General features: G+C 45.3%; 1 protein-coding gene across 1 annotated transcript in view; it reads right to left on the reverse strand.

The window, feature by feature from the left end:
• Window positions 1-842: 842 nt before the first annotated feature.
• The window catches only part of LOC122390811 (uncharacterized protein K02A2.6-like), a 91,099-nt gene continuing 72,162 nt past the window's right edge, over window positions 843-19,779 (reverse strand). Inside the window, exon 3 of the mRNA XM_043384144.1 lies at window positions 843-857. Coding sequence (XP_043240079.1) covers window positions 843-857 — 15 coding nt within the window. The remainder of the gene's footprint in view (window positions 858-19,779) is intronic.

Genomic DNA, 19,779 nt, shown 5'->3' on the forward strand with positions numbered 1-19,779 from the left:
TTTCAGATATTTATAGAGTTCAGTGGGTTGTTTCTGAGGAGATGTGGAGGTGCGAATTATTAATTAATCACACTTTATTAGTATATAGGGCCTTGCACTTTATCATCTGGATTTAAAAAAAAGGTTTCCTGCTGAGTGCAGAAAGGAAGGTAGGTGCATCGCCAGGTTCTATCACCAGGATTGGAGCAGTTATTGCAGTTGAAAGTCAACGTTGGCTGTTCATGTTGTTTAGGCCCTGTTCTTTATTTGGCCATCTACCCCATATTGCAGTTGTGATGACAAGCAGTTTTCAGTGTAGTTTTGTGATCTTTGGTGTCATCAATTGGTGTCATTATTTTTCGTCAACTAAAACTTATTTGAACTTTCCATTCAATCGACTCAATCATACGAGTCACTCTAATTTTCGGGAATCAAATCAGTCAACCAGTCGCTAAAGTCAAACGAGTCAGTCAACCAGTCATCTCGAAAAGTCAATCGACTCAATCCAATCAACTCAAAATACGCGTTGAAACAAATCAATCAATTCAATCGACTTGATTGGTATACAACCCTGAGTCGGAGTCGGCCGGAGTCGACAGTTTTGCCCGGAGTCGGAGTCGGAGTCGATTTTGAGGTTAAGGTCGGAGTCGGAGTCGCTCAAAATATATCTCCATAGCACAGACTGCGGAGTCGGAGTACAACCGGAGTCGGAGTCGTTCGGAGTCGACAGTTTTGCCCGGAGTCGGATTCGGAGTCGGAGTCGACTTTGACGCTGAGGTCGGAGTCGGAGTCGGAGTCGGGCTCAAAATGTGTCGACTCCACAGCCCTGGCGTGAGCTGAGCCAGAGCGGAATTGAGCGAGGTTCAGCTGAGCGTTAACTGAGGTGGACATGATCCGGTTCAGCGTGAGCTGAGTCAGAGATGAACTGAGCTGGGTTGAGCTGAGCTGAACATGAGCGGGTTGACCGTGAGCTGAGCCAGCTCACTATTCTTCCTCGGGCTGAGCCAGTTCCAAAAAGGAGATAAAACAGTTTTGCCCATTGGCTACCTCCAATTGAAAAAGGTGTATATTCTTCACGTCGTATCTTGAGCATTGTTAAAGGCTATACTGACATCAAACCAATTCTAGGTCGTACTTGTGACTGAAAATATCATAGCAACGTGCCATTTATTAAGACGCCGCATTCATGAAAACATTTATTTGCTAAACATTTATTACAAACATTTATTTGCGATGGCAGACAGAGCCTCGCAGACAAAACGGTACAAAACAGAACGTTTTCTGTGCACCGCGATGTTTCTGTGCACCTGGATGGGCAAAGTTCTCCAGCCCTGAAGCGAGGGATACAAACGTGTAGTAACTAGTAGCAGACGCGTTCAAAATTACATGCCTGTCTCTCTCGGAGTGCCAGTTCTCCCCGTCTTCGTTGTTCGTGGCGGCTTCGTCGGGGGGTGGATGCCAGTCCTCGTCGTCATCGTCGTCGTCATATATCTCTTGGGAGGACTCATCAGACTCAACGTCTTGCGACTCTCCAGGTCCGGTTGCAATGGAAGCTCTGTCAAAAGAAATACGTGCAGATAAGAAAACGTATGCGACAAAGAGGTAAAATATGCACAAAATTGCTAACTTCCGCAAAAATTCTGAACCCACTACGAGCCGAGGGCTGTTTTTGTCAATGCTCTTCTAGATGTTTAAAAAACACAGACTTTTAGCTGGACCAGCTCCCCTGGTATTTTCCCATTACTGGGCTGCCCAATAAGCTGCATGCCAAATCGCAGCCTCCTGGGTACACGCTAAATCCTGCCTCAAAGGGCGCCAAAATTTGGAATTCCTATGATTTTGGCCAAAAATGAATTTCATCGCAGATACTTCAGCATGGTCTCGATCGATAGTCCTTGACAAGTAGAACAAACTTTTGATCAAGACAATCCTCTCAAATGAACCGGTCATGGTCAGCGGTACGGCTGAACACGACCAGTACAGTTGGAGCTTAGCGTAATATTAAGGGTCAATGACAGCCCCCTAAATTTTGACATTTTCCCATAAAACCATCCTACGAAAAATAAGGGCATGTACTTAAACCTCGTGTGGCCAAAGCTCGCTCTGAGTGATCAACCCAGCGAGAAGATATTGCCAAAAAACGGTGATTATCTGGTCAGAATGCGCAAAAAATTACTATCTCGTTCAATTAAACCAAAACTAGTCAGTTTAATAGAGTTGTGTCTTTTGAAAAATTTGTTCTGCTCAACATGGGCTATCGAATGAGACCATACCGAAGTTTGTACGATGAAGTTGACTTTGGCCAATCCTATAGGATTTTCTAATTTTGGCGCCCTTTGAGGCAGGGTTTAACGTGCACCCAGGAGGCTAAAATTTGGCATGTGGCATACTGGACATCCCAGTAATGGGAAAATACAAGGGAAGCTGGTCCAGCTAAAAGTTGGTGTTTTTTTTTTTTAAACAATTCTAATGCTTCTCTGTACAAATGAGCGGCAAAGTACAATCGCCAAACTTCCCAGGCTATCTCTCACATAAATTGTGTAATGTACACAGGGTAACTTTTAAAGGGGGAAAAAGGGGAATTTCCCCCCTTCGAAAATTCCGCTCCCCTTTCAAATTGTGCGTGAACGGCTAGGGAGGGAAGGGGGAATTTTCCCCTTTCAAATTTATTTTTGTGCCCATTTTCAATCAATTCGCTACTCAGATTCTATAATCATCGTTGATCAGTCTCAAGTCATCAATCAACGCTGCTGGCGCTTAGATAATTTTCAATTTGAGGTTCCATCCAACCATTTTACGTTCAGTGCAGCGGGAACTCCAGATTTGACCCGATACCGATCGGATGGTCGGTGGGACCGTCTCTTGTCTTGTCTCTTCCGTCTCTTTGCAATCACTGACATATCGCTACAGGCGTCGGCGTAGAAACCGGCGGGGGACGGGGGTCATGACCTCTCCGAACCAAGGGTCTTCCTTCGAACCAGGGTCCTTCAATCGGTCTTGGCCTAGCAAAAATAGTCACGTGTTAAACTCTCTCTATTTAGAAAGGCGCTACTTCATGTTTGGCCAGAGTAATAGGTTGATACTAGGTACTGATTGACATTTGCAAGGGCGCAGTCAAGTTGGGACCTCCCCCGCCCCTTACCGCCAAGGTAGGTACCTACGTATATTTTTTAGCTAATTTATTTTTTGGCAACCTAACAATATAAAGTGGCCAGAATCCGGGGAGAGAGTAGGATTTGGGGGTAGGTAAGGTTCTGCAGGCGCCATCCTAACAAAAATCTAATGGCATTGGGCCCCTCTTTCAGATGCCCCTGGATCCGCCCTTGCCCCGAACTTTATTCCCCCTCTCGATTTTTCCTGTAAAAGTAACCCTGAATGTACATTGTACATATGATAAAAAGAGGAAAACTTGCGAGGTCTCGAAGGTCGACCGGAAACAACGTCAACAATGCAATGTGCTGCCGTTTCAGACTCAAAACCGCTTTCCACTTTACCTTGCGGGGGTTTCGCTGCCTTCAGCAGCCGGCTGCGGGAGGACGACTGCAGTGATGTCACTGTGATATAGTTCCCCTGAGTTAGGGAGAGCCCTTCCAGGCTATTTTAGGGCCATCTGGAGTCTGGTGTTGGCCCCAAGGCCGTATAAGAGAGGTAGAATCATCCCGCAATTTCCAATGGACCGGTCGCTAAGCATTAGCGTGACGTCACTGGTGGAGACCGCGCGGCGCCCGGCTCCAAGCCGTATGTCGGGTACATTTGGCACTTTATCGTTGTTATTATTGAACGTAACGACAACTAATGACTCTTAACCCATTTATGCCCAGGAATATTGACCATCATGAAAATCGATGAAATCAAAATATGTTATGCTCCTACCAGGGCCTTGCATGGAATCGAAAATAATTTTTGCCTGCAGCAAAAGTTTTTCGAGAAAAACGTAAAAAACGTGCGTTGCGAAATCGCAACGAAGGGCACACCGGGCGCCATCAGCGTTGCGAAAACGCAACGACGGGCACATCAGGCGGCCATAAAGTACACTGAACTGCCGTATATGCTAATTTGTTTTGACAAAACATAAATCAACTGTTGACAACTATTGCTTGAAAATGCGGAACCAACATCCCTCATGCTCTATAACCCGACTAAAAGCCTCAGTGGGGGAGCATAACTTCAGGATTCGCGAACGGGGAGATGACAACAAACGGTCATTTTCAACAACAGTTGTCCATTTAAAGTTGTGGTCGACACGTACGCAGGGTGACGCTTTCTTTTTGGATGCTAGACAGAGCCATTATCCCCACCTATCAGACCCCACACTGAAAACAATTGAACGGAGGTTGGGAATTAACCAGTGCCTCACGTATACGCGTATCCGCAATGATCGTTAACCACCCTCCTAGGAGTAAAGTTAAATTCCATTGCAGGTTAGTCGTACCCACTCACAGCAAAAACAAAGAGAAAAAATGAACAGATCGGGCTTTCACAAATTACCCGCGCAAGGCGTAGCGCATCATAACAAATCGCCTCCCAGTTTATGTTTACATCTGATCCAAAATTTTCATGGCCCCACTCTCAGTGACCTTCACGTGTAACCTCTTTCTCGAGGCAATGCCAGGGCAGAATGGTGATTCGACGCCGTGGCACACTTTCCAACTGTTCCCTGAATACGTCCTTTCCATCTTTTGGATAGTTAAATCCTTCATCTCCACGCCTCAACCCTCTTTTCCGGGCTAGACGGGCAACTATATATGTATAATTGTATAGCATTCGGGCAGCTCACAAAGGAGCACGCCTGTAGCCGGGTGCAGTGAGTGCTTGGGAGGGGGAGGGGGCTGGGTCATGGGTGGCCTGCCCACTGGCTGGGCTCAGTCTTGACGATTAACTGTGCCCGCTCAGACAAATGTCTCCCCTAATTCCAATAATACTGCTAGCTCTAAAATGGTCTTATTCGATAAAAGGCCTATCCCAAGTAAGAAAACAAGCGTATACTCCACATCAAGCAGCTTATTAACCTATGCAAGTTATGAATCCTAAAAATGACTATTTTCCCAGATGCCCTCATTACCCCTGCCGAAGGGCTCTCTCTGCTACCCATAGAGGGGGCCTATCCCACTATTTGCCGACCCTGAGTTATCTTTTCTAACGTAAAGGTTGGTAGTCAGCAGATTGTATCCAGAGAATGGCAATGTCTATCTGTCGTCTGATACCAGACTACATCCCCGTTATTTATTATATATGCACAATGTATGTACATAGTCGATCCAATTTCCAAAGGACCTAATTATCTCTCAGGTCCGTCAGCATCGCCGACCGTTTGATACAGGTCCTCTTCCAACCATGCGATTTTCAGATGCATGGGAGGGAACACATTGCTTAGTGAACGAACATCCCGATAATCTGTAAGAGAAAAAGAAAGGAGTGTTTGTAGCTGTTTGAGGCTGTAAATGTGAAATATGTCGCAACATTTTAAGTGCAAACGCACCTTGCACTTAACATACGTCCCTCATGACTACAAAACGAGAGAGAGAAAGAGAGAGAGAGAGAGAGAGAGAGAGAGAGAGAGGGGGAGAGGGGGAAGAGAGTTGGGGGAACGAGGAAGAGAGGGAGGAAGATGGGGGAGAGAAAGGAAGAACCCACAGCGTATCACGAGTGAAGTCTATTGTTGATATTCATAGTTCCGCTACCCTACCAATGTGCCCCTCGTTGCGTTTTCGCAACATCGCTGTCTTTCCGATGTGCCCTTCGTTGCGTTTCCGCAACGCCACCGTAGTCATATTTGAAAATAGTCACAAACCCTTTTTGCAGCATAATTTCTTAACAAAATGCATATCTAAGCTATTGTAGGGACTCTGCAGAATATGTTTACACAATCTTCATTACGATATCATTGAGCACTTAGCCTATTTATGTTGTTTTTCGTGACGTCATCACTCACAAGACCTTCGACTTCCCTCAGGGAGCTCTAAGCAGTAACTTACCGACCGCACAGACTTGTAACTGCGTAGCATCATGCGCACAACCATGCTACACACACTGAAACCTGTCTCACCGGTTAGCCTCCATTACACACTTCTCAAGCTTCGATCACGTCGATGCTTACTTGCGTTGCGAAAACGCAACGAAGGGCGTAAATGGGTTAATAACTTTTTTACCCACCTAAAGCTGATTTCCTTGCCGATACATTGCCGACCCGAGCCCCAGGGTTGACAATCTGGGGATATGGGTCGGATGGGCGACCTCGCGACGGGAGAAGGAACGATTGCAGTTGTGTCCCGCACCGCCGATTGCATTCTCTATCTGCACCCGGAGGGGGGGGGAGCAGGGGCACGTGCCCCCATCGGATCAGGGGGCCTCTCGGGCCCGAGGGGCCCTGCGACGCCAATTGGCGGCTGAGGGTCCACGCTGGCATTTTCGACTCAGAAGGGCCCCACAGGGCTCGAAAGAACACCTTATGTGCTCCGAATAGCCACACTTCTCTCCATAAGAGTCACACACCGGATTTTTTTTGTCCCTTGTCGGCATTTGAGGGCCCCTTGCCGGCCTCTCAGGGCCCATTGGCGACCTCTGAGGGCCCTTACCGGCCTATCAGGGACCAGCAGCTCTAAGGGTTCCACACACGCCTGTGATGACCCCATAAACCAATGGTTGAAGGCCCCCACAACGGCGCCTGCGAGGGCCCTCACCGGGATCAGCCGCTGTGAAAGCCCCAAACCGGTGCCCAGCTGAGGGCCCCACACTGCCACCTCTGAGTTCAACCGGCACCCCTGAATGAAGTCCTAAAGGCCCAAACCAGTGCTTCTTAACCCTATTCCTGGCGGGCTCTGCCGGGACAAGAAACTGGCGGGGGGGGGCCGATTCGGCCCCCCATCAGATCTCAAAAACTACACATCGCAGCGACAAACGGTAAACAGCATCGGATACGCACGGTCAAGATCTACAATTTTTACTAAGGTCATTTTCAGGTCAGGTCAAAGATGACGTCACAGGGGTCGAAAAAGTCAAAATGGCGGCGCTAGATATGGAGAGAGTTTTTCTCGAATAACTTTCGAATTAGTCAAGATAGGAACAAACTAAGGGCATCATCGTGATCCTCTCGTCAATCCGCATCGAATGATATATATGTTGACCTCGAAAGGTCAAGGTCAAAGGTTGACCTCAGGCCACGTGACCTCGAGGTCATCATGTATATCATTCGATGCGTCTTGACGAGCTGAACACAATGAGACCATCCACGCGTCTGTATCTTGTTCCTGTACGGAGTTATTGGCCAAAAACCTTTGGTGACCTTTGATGACGTCACATGACCTCACAGCTGCCCAACAGCAAAACAGACCTCAAGGTAGTGAAGGTTGATCGTATATGAAGTCATGTATGGTATATGGGGCCATTCCGACCCGTTTTAGTGGTAAAAACAGGGAGTTGATTTTTCCCCCATTGACTTATAATTGGGAGGTCGCGAAACTGACCTGACCTTAGGTCACCGATATCAAAATTCCGAGATATACAAATTGCACATACTGGTACCCTAACTAAAGCCTGAAGAGAAGAAATTGATCGGTCAAAAACTCTAGCTCCGGCGTGATTGCAAACTTTTATGAGGTAGGGTCACCAAACCGCCTCTGGTGACCTGACCTGAGGTCAGATCAACTCAAAATTTTCAGACATGTTGCGTAAAAGCCTTTTAGGAAAAGTCAGAAAATTTGAGCTTCCTAGCTCAACGCGTTTGGGAGAAATAACCAAAAAACCTCAGGGGGGGCTCCTGAGGCCCCCCCCCCCGCCAGGAATAGGGTTAACCCGCGCCCAGATGGGGTCTGCCGAGCAACGCGGTCTGATGGGGGGGGGCCATTTTGGCCCCCCCCCTCAGATCTCGAGAACCACGCAACATAGCGACAAGCGGTAAACGGTGTTGGATAGCCCCAACAGGGAACTACCTTGTGACCCAATTTCATTGACCTCGGTCAAACCGATGACGTCACAGGTCAGGTCAAAGGTCGAATTTTCACCGTTTACAGGCATTTCAAGAAATGCGTTGTAAAATCGTGTAAAATGCATTTCATTGAAAATCATCGATGGGGAAATGTTCTTCAAACACATATTTTGCTATTTGAGGTCACTGATACCAGGTCAGGTCACAGAGGTCAGGTCACTGGGGGGTCACAATATGAAAGTGTCGTGTGATACATGTTTTATGGTCCATTTTACATGACAAATGCGATTATGTGGGTCAGACAGACTTTAGGGCCAGCTTAGGTCATGTTTTGGTCAAGGTCAGGTCAAGGTCAGGTCAAGGTCAGGTCAAATTAGGTCAAATTTCAAAGTTGATATTTTTGCATAAAATGGGTATCGATTCGATGCAGCTCGTCACGGGGAGTTCAATGGTGGTCTCCGTTTTGCGCTACGAGGTCTAGAATTGCTAAAAATTGAGTTCAAAAATTTGACGTCATCAATTTTTAACAGTTTTTTTCGCTATAACTTGGCCAAAAAAAGAGATATCGATCTAAAATTTGGTATGTATATCGAAGAGCGCAGGGACTATCACATATATTCCGTTTTTTTTTCGAAATTCGAAAAATTTTTGGAAATTTTTTGAGTTTTTCTAAAAAAATCAATTTTTTTGATTTTTGGGGGTCAAAATCCAAAAATTTCAAAAATCCGAGATAGCAGTTTTGTAGCGCCGTTTTTTCTCTACACAACCACATAAAGAACTTTAAAATTGCTTGTGAACTGTAGAATTGGTGAGCGTTTCAAGATGTCATGTTTTTTGCTCATTTTTACTCGAACATGACCTCAGTTTGACCTCAATAACTCCTGACCTGTGGTGACCTGTGACTTGAAATTTTGTGTGAAGGTGTCAAATTGATGTCCGGTAAGGTACCCAAAATTTGGCGGCGCTGCGCGCCGCCGTTTTCTCGCTATTTAAGAAAAACCACAGGGGGGGGGGGCCAAAATGCCCCCCCCCCCCCATCAGGGCGCGGGTTAAGAGTGCTTTGGGAAGGTCTCGTAGAGACCTTTCGAACGCCGCCTCGCGGGGCTCGATACGACCATTGGTTCTCGAGATAACAGGGGGGGTCGGATCCGACCCCCCCAGGCTGTCGTGGGTACGGAAATAGCCCAGGCGGTGCCGGGTTAACCCTATTAGTGGCAGGGGGGTTGCTTTCATCCACCCCTCAGTTTTTTTTTCGGGAATATCTCCGAAACCGCTGAAGCTACGATGCTGAAATTTTCTGACTTTTCCTAAAACTAAATTGGGCACATTCCCTGAAAGTTTCAAGTTCATAACTTTACCAGGGGCGGCTGCAGAGCACTGGGAATTGGGGGTCCTATTCGTGAAGCGAGTCATTTGGGCGAAGATCACGATGCTGATGTAATAACTGTATGCACCAGTTTTACGAACAGTGAATGAAAGGTATCATGTGATAACATATACAAAGTTATTGTGCATCCTCTTTTGACACGTTTTTGCTATAATAGGCGGATCCAGGCGTCCAAAAAGGGGGTTATTTTTTACCTCCCAACATAGGTGCCCTGACACCGCCTATGCATGACCAATACAATTTTAGTCGTTCTCTCATAAGAAAATTGTAACATAACAAGACCATTGCCACCCTTTTTAGAAACAGTACCAACAAAAACCTTATTTACTATACTTTTTGTGTACCCCCAATCTCAATGATCTGTATCCGCCTATAATTTTTGAAAATGCATATTTTTTAGGATGCATGTGAATTCCTGGCTCATTCTCTATCGATCGGCAAAAGTTGCGTTAAGATTGGTTCAGAAACCTGGCCGTGATAAACAGTCTAAAATGTATCTGCAATTTGCCCGTTTTTACCCCACTCTACCCCCCTATTGACATTTTTTTTTTTAGAAATGTAATTGTAGATCACGTTAAGCGAAATCGATTGCCGTTTGAATTTTGAAAATCGGCCCGTTAGATCTCGAGATGTCAAGGGGGGGGGGTCGTAAACAGCCCCCCCCCCCTGCCACTAATAGAGGTAGCCAGGAGCCTGCCACTACACACACAGAAATATTGAGCGGAAAAACGGTGTAATTGAAAGTACCAAAAGGAACATTTTTTTGGTGTAAAATTACTCTGTTTTCTTGCTAAAAGAACACTTATATGTGTGTTTTGCTAGCTTCGGAGTGTTTCACTATTGTGTAGGAGAACCGCTTTCAGTGTAGCCTTACCACGGATCTCGCGTTACATTTACGCACAAATATGTGTTTTTGGTAAAAAGTACCAAAAGGAACACTCGCGTGGTAATCGTACACAAATTCATGGCGGTAAATTTACACAAATATGACGGTTATCATAACGATTTTTTCTGGTAAAGCCCACAGAATTTGTGAAGCAAGCGACACGCGGCGGGACGTTGTCGCCAGCCGCGATCCTATAGCTAAATGGAACGAAACACTGGGGTTACCCGCGTGCTCCGCAACGCGAAGGGGGGATTTTTTGACCCGTGGGTATTGGGTTGGTCTGTGTCGATTTGGTTGGTAGATATCCATTTCGTTCGATTGCTTTTTGACGGCCATGAATTTTGTAAGAAACAAAAAGATACATCGCATCGAGGTGCCCGTGTCGTATTATCATGCGTTCTACTTTAGAATGATTCGAAAACTGGCGTGAAGTCTTTTGAGGGCCATCGATGAATTTCGCTAAAAATGACGATGCAATGGTTTGGAAAATTTACGTTTTTAAGAATACTGTTGCTCATCATGCAAAAATGAAGACTTAACCTTGGTCAGAATTGAATGCTCTTTCCAACGGTGCCATTTTTGATTGCCAGATACATCAGATCATGGAGCAAAGCCATTTTGATGAACAAAGTGACACAAAATTGACAAACACCATTTTCTCCCGTGATTTGTACCACCTTGATTTGGATCAATCAGCTTTTCACAATTTTTGTATGATAGGCGGTACATTTCTCTTGCCAACAGGCGTTGTTCCAACTCGCCCTGTTTAACGGTCACCTAAAAATAAAATCAATTCCAAAATCCGCCAAAAACCGCGATTTTTCAACAAAAGTGCCCTCCCCGGTGCACGTGGCGCGTGCTATCCTCTGTATCGCACACGATTCCATTGCCCATTCAATTATCTACACGATGCTGTTTTCCCCGTGCCGGTCGGACCCCTGGTCACCAAGATATTGCACGGGAACTGGACCCGTGTCGGCCAAAATTAGCCGTTTTCGCCCGATTTCGCACGCCGATTTATACATGTAAAGTCTATGACGCGAATTTGCACTTTTTGAGCACGCGCCACGCGCTCCCTATCAATCCGATCGAGCTGAGACCCCTCAAAGGCACGTCGCGCATCCTTGATCTATAAGTTGTGCAAATTTCACCGGGCTAGGTGCAACGGTCTGGCCTGTAGTCCACGCAAAGCACCACCAAGTCGGGACCTCGGTAACGGACAGACGCACCCTCCTCAAATAGTAATATAGATTGTGATGCTCAATGCCTACCCCATGCTGCAAACACGTTTCTTTGTTTGTTTGTCGTTTATTTATAAGAATCGACATCACATCTGACGGAAACAAAAGTTAGATTAGAGCAAAAGCATAACCTTATCATATACATAAGCTGATATTTCAAAACGCATGGGCGCCGCTACAGACCTCATCCACCGCCCGTCTCCCGTCAACTGCCCGTAATTAATAAATGAAAAATATGTCATCTGTACGCACTACTTCACGGTGCCAAAAATATCGTTCATATTATTAGCCATCGGCTCTCTATTGCCTATCTGGCAAAATATTAGTATAACTATGCCTAATCAACCCAAGCATGAAAATGCATCCATTATTTTCATAACACGACAGCAGTTCAGTTGAAAAATTGCAAGCCCACCTTAGCACTCCGACAAAGCTGGATAATTTCCAGCAGCTCCTCTAATGTCGCTCCGCTTCAGATTTCAGACTCGTTCTTGATTGCAGTTATCAGACGATGACCACAATGCAGTATTTCACTTATCATTCACTCATTCACTCATTACTCAGCTTATTATCCAACTAGATAAACACCATAGCACTGTTTTATCTCACTGATCGCACAAGAATGGGCAAACCGACTCTGCGCACTGCAGTCACAGCACTCCCCCGCCGGCCCCCGCGGTCCTCGGCGCACAACTGACAGATTGCGAAAATGGCGCCGCCGCCGTCAGCGTGAGCTCAAAATTTCGCTAAATTTACATGGGTCGACGTAAACGAACGGTGCTCTGGATGTGTACCGCAATTACCAGTGCGACACAACACTCTCATTCGCGTATGGATACACTTGCTTTGCATAGAAACATATCAGTTAGGTATTTGAACATCTGTTATGCTGTTACATTATCCTGTTTTGCGTAAAGATGCTTGTGTGGAGTAATAAAACTGCCGATGTTTGTTAGTTAACCAATAAACGTCGTATAAAAACAAACTTATTCTTGATGCCTTTACTTATTATGGCGTTGTGCAACGGATACCTTGCTTATTTATCGCGAAAGTTCTTAAACTAAAGATATTTTGCTAAGTGAAGCAGAACTCTGAAGCTATTTGAATTATTTACGAGTATATTGAGCTTGACATCGCTCAATATTTCTCTGTGTGTATAGGGTTAACACGACAAAAATGACAAGGACTTCCTTACGCCTAGCGACCGTCAACGTTAACGGACTAAGAACAAACAGGCAAACAGCGCCAAAAGCCTGCCACTGCTAATTTCCTTATGATGAGGAAGATGTGGTAACCAGAGTGTGCCGAAGGTTCGGAGAAAAAAGTGGATGTGACAACAACTCGAAGCCACAGCTCACCGCTTCACTGATCGTCACCCCGCCCATGTACGCAGGTGCGTGGTCGTGGAGATCAGGTGCACACTTTATGTCAGCTTCCCTATAGCCTTGCCTCGATGTCAGGGGCGCGGGAACTACTTTCAGACTGGGGGGGGGGGGGGGGCACACCATAATAGAGATCAACCTAGGGTACCCCCAAATCTAGTTTTCTCACCGGTTTTAGACCACTTATTTTTCATCCCTTGGCTTTTTCAACAAAAAAGGAAACATTTGCAAAAAAGTGCAGTATTCCGTCTCGAAGTTGTGGGGGCACCGCCCCCACGGCCCCAGAGCTGTGGGGGTAAGCTGCCCCCACCGCCCCCCCCCCCGTTCCCGCGCCTATGCTCGATGTTTATCGAATAGACGCACATCATCAATTGTGCGCCCCTGTTTTAGAACGTTGACGAGCAGAGCCCCGTCAGCATCCCAAAATGCAACCACTATCACCTTGCCGACTAAATTTCATCTTGTTGCACTCATTTGGTGACTGTTACTCGGTGTGCTCCCACTTGCGCAACTCGGTCACGCCCTTAGGGTCAACGTGACACCCACAGTTCCTTTACGGTGACAAGATGTTCAAAGTGACATCTTCTAGATCTTCGATAAAGGGGCCAGAAATTTCGCGCTGAGCCTCCTTTCGAGCTTGCCTTTTCCCTGCAGAGTCAGCAAAGGGGGATACGAGTACATCTTGCAGAGATCTTAACCCGCGCCCCGCTGGGCTATTCAGCCATACGCGCCCTGCTGGGGGGGGGGGGCAGATTCTGCCCCCCCCCCTGTCTAACTTCCGAACCGATGGTCGTAGAAAGACGGGGAAAACGGCAATCGAAAGCTCTCAACAAGGCGGATCTTAAGAGCCCAAATTTTTTTGCTTAAGTAGGTCAGAGGTCAGGTCAAGGTCAGGTCAAGGGTACAAAATGCAAGTTTCTACAGTATTGGCCTTGCACCGTAGTTGCCGAAGAATGGACTGAGACTGATTGCCCAAAACGTGTTCTTAGACTACCAAGACAATATTCGTTGCACACAATGTCATTCAAAGGTCAAGGTCAAGGTCAGGTCAGGTCAGGTCAGGTCACCAAAAACAAAATATAGAAAAGGGCATGTGCGACACATGTTTTATGGGTCATTTTACTCATGGAATTCAATAGGCACTTTTAATAAGTGATATGGACCACCTCTGGATGAATTTCAGGTCGAGGTCAAGTCAAGGTCAGGTCAAGTGAGGTCAAATTTTGAAGTTGGTTGTTAAGGTCTAAAAAGGTGTCTATCCGATGCAGTTTTTCACGGCGAATCGAATGGTGCTATTTTTATTTCCGTACGAGGTCTAGAAGTTCCAAAAAAAATCATTTTTTTCAAAATTTTTGTGTGTCGTGACGTCATAAAATTTTGAATAACTCCCACATTTTTGAACCGATTCTTCTAAAAATTGGTATGTAGGTGCACATAGACCACTTCTTTGACATATGTTCCGGTTTTTTCGGTAAACTCAAAATTTTGGATTTTATAAATATTTTCCCAAAAAAGTCAGTTTTTTGGAAAATTTTGGCCAAAATCCAAAATTTTCAAAAAACCGAGATAGCCATTTGATAGACAAAGTAGAATCACGTATTATCTTTTTTGTTACGTCTTGATTCCTTTAAAAATGAATAAGTTAGCGGCGTTTGAAATTTTGCCGTTTTTTAGGCCAAAATGGCGAACATGACGTCACTAAAACGTCAATTTCTCAAAAATTTTCCGACGGATTTCGCTCAAATTTTCAGGGAACGTGTCAAATTGATGTATAATAAGGTACTGAAAGTTTGACGTCGCTGGCGTAACGCGTTTAGAAGTTATTGGCGAAAAACGGGAGGGGGGGGGGGCAGATTCTGCCCCCCCAGCGGGGCGCGGGTTAAACATACTAAGACCCTGATGAAGTGCAATGAGGAATCCGATGCTTCTGTACTGCGTGCTTCCAGACAAGAAACATTTGCCATTTTTCAACAAAAATGCCCATTTTTCATATTTCTTGAGTCATAGATAACCCGCGCGGGGCTGGGGTCTCCAGCCGAACGCGCGGGGCTGGGGGGGGGGGGGGGTAAATTTTACCCCCCTGTTATCTCCCGAACTAATGGTCCGATTTGGAAAATTCAAACGCCAATCGAAAGCTCTCATCACGAACTACTAAAAACATGTACTTAATTTAAAGTTTGAGGTCAAGGTCAAGGTCAGGTCAAGGGTACAAATTGCAAGTTTCTACAGTATCGGCCTTGCACCGTAGTTGCCGAAGAATGGAGTCATGGACTGAGACTGATCGCCCAAAACGTGTTCTTAGGCTACCAAGACAATATTTGTTGCATACAATATCATTCAGAGGTCAAGGTCAAGGTCAGGTCAGGTCAGGTCAGGTCACCAAAAAACAAAATATAGAAAAGGGCATGTGCGACACATGTTTTATGGGTCGTTTTACTCATAGAATTCAATAGGCACACTCAATAAGTGATATGGACCACCTCTGGATGAATTTCAGGTCGAGGTCAGGTCAAGGTCAGGTCAAGTGAGGTCAAATTTTGAAGTTGGTTGTTAAGGCCTAAAAAGGTGTCTATCTGATGCAGTTTTTTACGGCAAATCGAATGGTGCTATTTTTGTTTCCGTACGAGGTCTAGAACTTCCAAAAAAGTCATTTTTCAAAAATTTTGTGTGTCGTGACGTCATAAAATTTTGAATAACTCCCACATTTTTGAACCGATTCTTCTAAAATTTGGTATGTAGGTGCACATAGACCACTTCTCTAATATATATATATTCCGGTTTTTTCGATAGACTCAAAATTTTGGATTTTATAATTATTTTCCCAAAAAAAATCAGTTTTTTGAAAAAAAAATAGGCCAAAATCCAAAATTTTCAAAAAACCGAGATAGCCATTTGATAGACGAAGTAAAATTACGTATAACCTTTTTTGTTACGTCTTGATTCCTTTAAAAATGAAGATGTTAGCGGCGTTTGAACTTTTGCCGTTTTTGAGGCGAAAATGGCGAACATGACGTCACTAAAACGTATTTCTCAAACATTTTCCGACAGATTTCGCTCAAATTTTCAGGGAACGTGTCAAATTGATGTAAGAAAAGGTACTGAAAGTTTGGCGGCGCTGCGCGCCGCCGTTTTTGAGATATCGCAAAAATTCGCGAGGGGGGGGGGGTAAAATTTACCCCCCCAGCCCCGCGCGGGATAACATGATGGATTCATGTTATCTATGCTTGAAGTTGAGTCAATGCTGTTGATGGCTGGCCACTGCGGGGTTCACCTTCAATGATCTGTCGATCAAAATTTGGTAGGATACCCACTCTTTGACGCTGTTGTAAGAAAGTGAAACCTCGACATGTGTTGTCAGTTGTCGCTAACTTTTCGTGAATAACGCTTGGTGCCTTTTCTGCAGTAGGGTAGTGTGGGGTAATTTGAACATATTTTACGTTTTCTCCGTTGTACCAAATTCCAGCTTAACCCTGGATGAAGAAAAACTGCTTCAGTAGCGCAAGTGTCACTTGCTTTCACCATGCAAGCCTCATTTTTGGACGAGCCGAGCATGCCTTGAAAAGCATAGCCTCACTTCTCCACCAAGTCACGGTGTGTTCAAATGACCCCACCGTGGGGTAATTTGAACATACTGACTTTACCTGTCATAAAAACGATAGTCTCGCCAGCACCGATGCTGTTTGACCCATAAACAAATAGGCAGAAAAATTCTAAACATACCTTCACTTGAAAAATCAACACAACAACAAAAATAACAGTTGCAGAGTATCAATATCTGCACGCTGCACACCGGTCAGTTGACAGAATTCGCCTGTCTTCAATTAACAGAACGTCTATCATTTTTGTTCGATAAAAACTATCCCATCCTTACTGCATCTGTTATAGTGGTGCCAATCGAAACCTGGACATTTGGAGTTCTGATTTTGTCCAATGTCCAATTCGTAATTGGTAGGACAAAGGTAGCAGACTGGACAGCATTGGACGATGGCTTGCTACACTTCAGCGCTTTTTTATAAAGTAATCGTGCTTAGCATTGATTGGCGAATGGAAAGCTTGTTAACCCGGCGGCCGCTGGGCCTCCGCGCCACCCGCCGGCCGCTGGGGGGGGGGGCATAAAGTTGCCCCCCCTTTACTTCTGCGACGATATCGTCGCAACGCGAAGGGATAGAGAAGCGAAACTTTGCACACATCTTCCTGAATACCTAGCCAAGGTTGTGTCCAAATTTGGTGTCGATCCCATTTGAAATGACGTCACAGTGACGTCATAAGTGAAATTATAGATTTGCGACTCTCATATTCCTCACGATACATCACATATATGGGACCGAATATAACGGGCCGATTATTGGTCAGAAACTAGATGGAAGTGTAGTAAGATGTTTTAGGATGACAGCAGGTGCTGTCTAGTTCATTTACAGTCGAGTTTCATGCTCAGCGTCATCAGAAACGGTCCATATCGGCAAACGACAAAACTTTATGACGTCACTGTGACGTCATCTTAGGTGCTACAACCACTAAACTTTCCTCAAACATTGCCTAGGTATTCATTTGAAGCTATGCCAAGTTTCACGTTCGTAGCTCATCAGGTTTCGGAGATATTTCACAAAACGTAAAGGGGGGGGGCAACTTTATGCCCCCCCCCAGCGGCTCGTGGGTTAAGCTCTCAATATAATGAACACTTTTCGGCTGGTAAAAGTACATTATAAACAATTTAAATGACAGTTTTGAGTGTTTATTAATGCGTAATTTTCGGACATATTTGGACAAATGGCTGACTTTAACATTTTTGAACGGAAATCAACAAAAATGCCGGACATTAGACGGATATTAGACGTAAATTTTATAAAACTGGCATCACTTATCTGCTACTGCTTTAGGTTGAAAATATTGGCAAAAAAAACTGGGTGCGTTGTTTTTGCGGAGCTATCCCTGTCTTCATTGAAATTCCCACACTATGTTCAAATTACCCCACGCTAAAAGTTTTTTTGCCATATTTAAAAACAGGATTCAAAAGCAAATTTCTTGGATTGAAGGCACTGATTAGGTCACTGTACAACAAAAGCCGTTGCGTATTAGGCGCTAGCAATGCAAGATTGTGCGCTGCAATCAAGTTACAATGACGTGTTTTAACCCTCGCCCGTAAACGGCGATCTGCCACCTTCGCCCATGCAGGGGGGGGGGGGTTGGTGCGACCCCCCCTTGGCGTTTGAAAACGGAGCGTCGTAGAGCTTAGCGGAAAAGACCAACGGATTGCTCTCGCCGAGATCTCGCGATTGGTGGTATATTTTTTGGTCCTAGGTCAACATTTGACCTACTTTTGACCGGTCAAAGGTCAAATTTTCGGAAAAATAGACTTTTTTCAACTTTCCGCGGCGATTGCGGCAAAACGGTGGGAGATATCGACTTGAAACCTTCACTATCGTGTTCCTTGATCAATTCTCTATCGTTTGGTATGTATTTCGTTTCCCTAGCTCTAAAAATGGCGCGTTGGGAGCGCCGGAAGTCGGCAAGGTCACAGTCGGCGGCAGAAATTCGAAAAATCAAAATTTAAATTTTTGAAATCTGATTGTATTTTTGGATTTGGGAGGTCCATTTGCTCCCTATAGAAGCTAATATTGCTGCATATTCCCATTGAGGTGACAAGAATTAGCAAAAAAGTGGTTCGGGCGCTTTTCAAAAATAGTACCGGACGCTGTTCCTCTTGTGACGTCATAGCTCCGTGACCTGACCTGACCCGGTCAAGTTTTTTATACCATATGATAGCCAATACTTGCCCCAACATGCATGGGAAGTTTCATCACGATCCATCAACCGATGTCCGTACCACCGGCAGGAAACCTCGGGCGTTGGCACTCAGTTTGTGAAAATCCGGCCGGAGGCTGTTCCCTTTGTGACGTCATAACTCCGTGACCTGACATGACCCGGTCAAATTTTTTTATCAAAAGATGCGCAAGGTTTGCCCCACAAGGTACCCAAAATTTGGCGGCGCTGCGCGCCGCCGTTTTTGCACTATTTTCGAAAAACCTCAGGGGGGGTTGCACCAACCCCCCCCCCCTACATGGGCGAGGGTTAAGGCGTTTTTACTTGCGAAAATGATTTTTTTACATTGTGCGTTCGCATCTTCATTCCATGAAACTTAACCCGCGCCCTGGTGGGGTCTGTTTATAACGCGACCTGGTGGGGGGGGGGGCTATTTTTTGCCCCCCCCCCTCATATCCCCGAAACTATTGGACGGATCCACAAAATTCAAACGGCGTTCGAAAGGACTGTCAAATTTGTCGAAGGAAACCAAATTTCATTGACCTCGGGGTCACCGATGACGTCACAGGTCAGGTCAAAGATGAAATGTTTCACCGTTCACGGGTCTTCTAGGGAATGCGCTATAACACCGAGGAAAACGCATTTTGTCGAGAATCAGCGATAGGGCGTCAGTTGCCTAGTAGATATGTTGCTATTAGAGGTCACTGACAATACCAGGTCAGGTCACAGGTCAGGTCACCAAGGGTCACAGGTCAGGTCACATGAGCCCAACTTTACTAGGGTTGTGTGATGCATGTTTTATGGCCAATTTTTCATTTCCAACTCAATGGTGTTGGTTATAAGACTATCAGGTACGACTTAGGTCACTTTCTGGTGAAGTTCAGGTCAAGGTCAGGTCAAGGTCAGGCCAAAAAAGGTCAAATTTTGAAGTTGATAGTTTTGCATAAAATGGGTATTGATTCGATGCAGCTCGTCACAGGGAGTCTAATGGTGGTCTTTGTTTTGCGCTACGGGTCTAGAATTGCTAGAAATTGAGTTTGAAAATTTGACGTCATCAATTTTGAACAGTTTTTTCGCTATAACTTCGCCAAAAAAAGAGGTATCAATCTCAAATTTGGTATGTGGATGGAGGGCGGTAAGGACTATCACACATATTCCGGTTTTTGCTAAATTAAAAAAACTTTTTGGATTATTCGATAATTATATCCCAAAAAATATGT

This window comes from Amphibalanus amphitrite, unplaced genomic scaffold, assembly GCF_019059575.1.
Source record: "Amphibalanus amphitrite isolate SeventyFive unplaced genomic scaffold, NRLGWU_Aamphi_draft 000410F_arrow, whole genome shotgun sequence".
In the NCBI taxonomy this organism is placed as follows: Eukaryota; Metazoa; Arthropoda; class Thecostraca; order Balanomorpha; family Balanidae; genus Amphibalanus; species Amphibalanus amphitrite.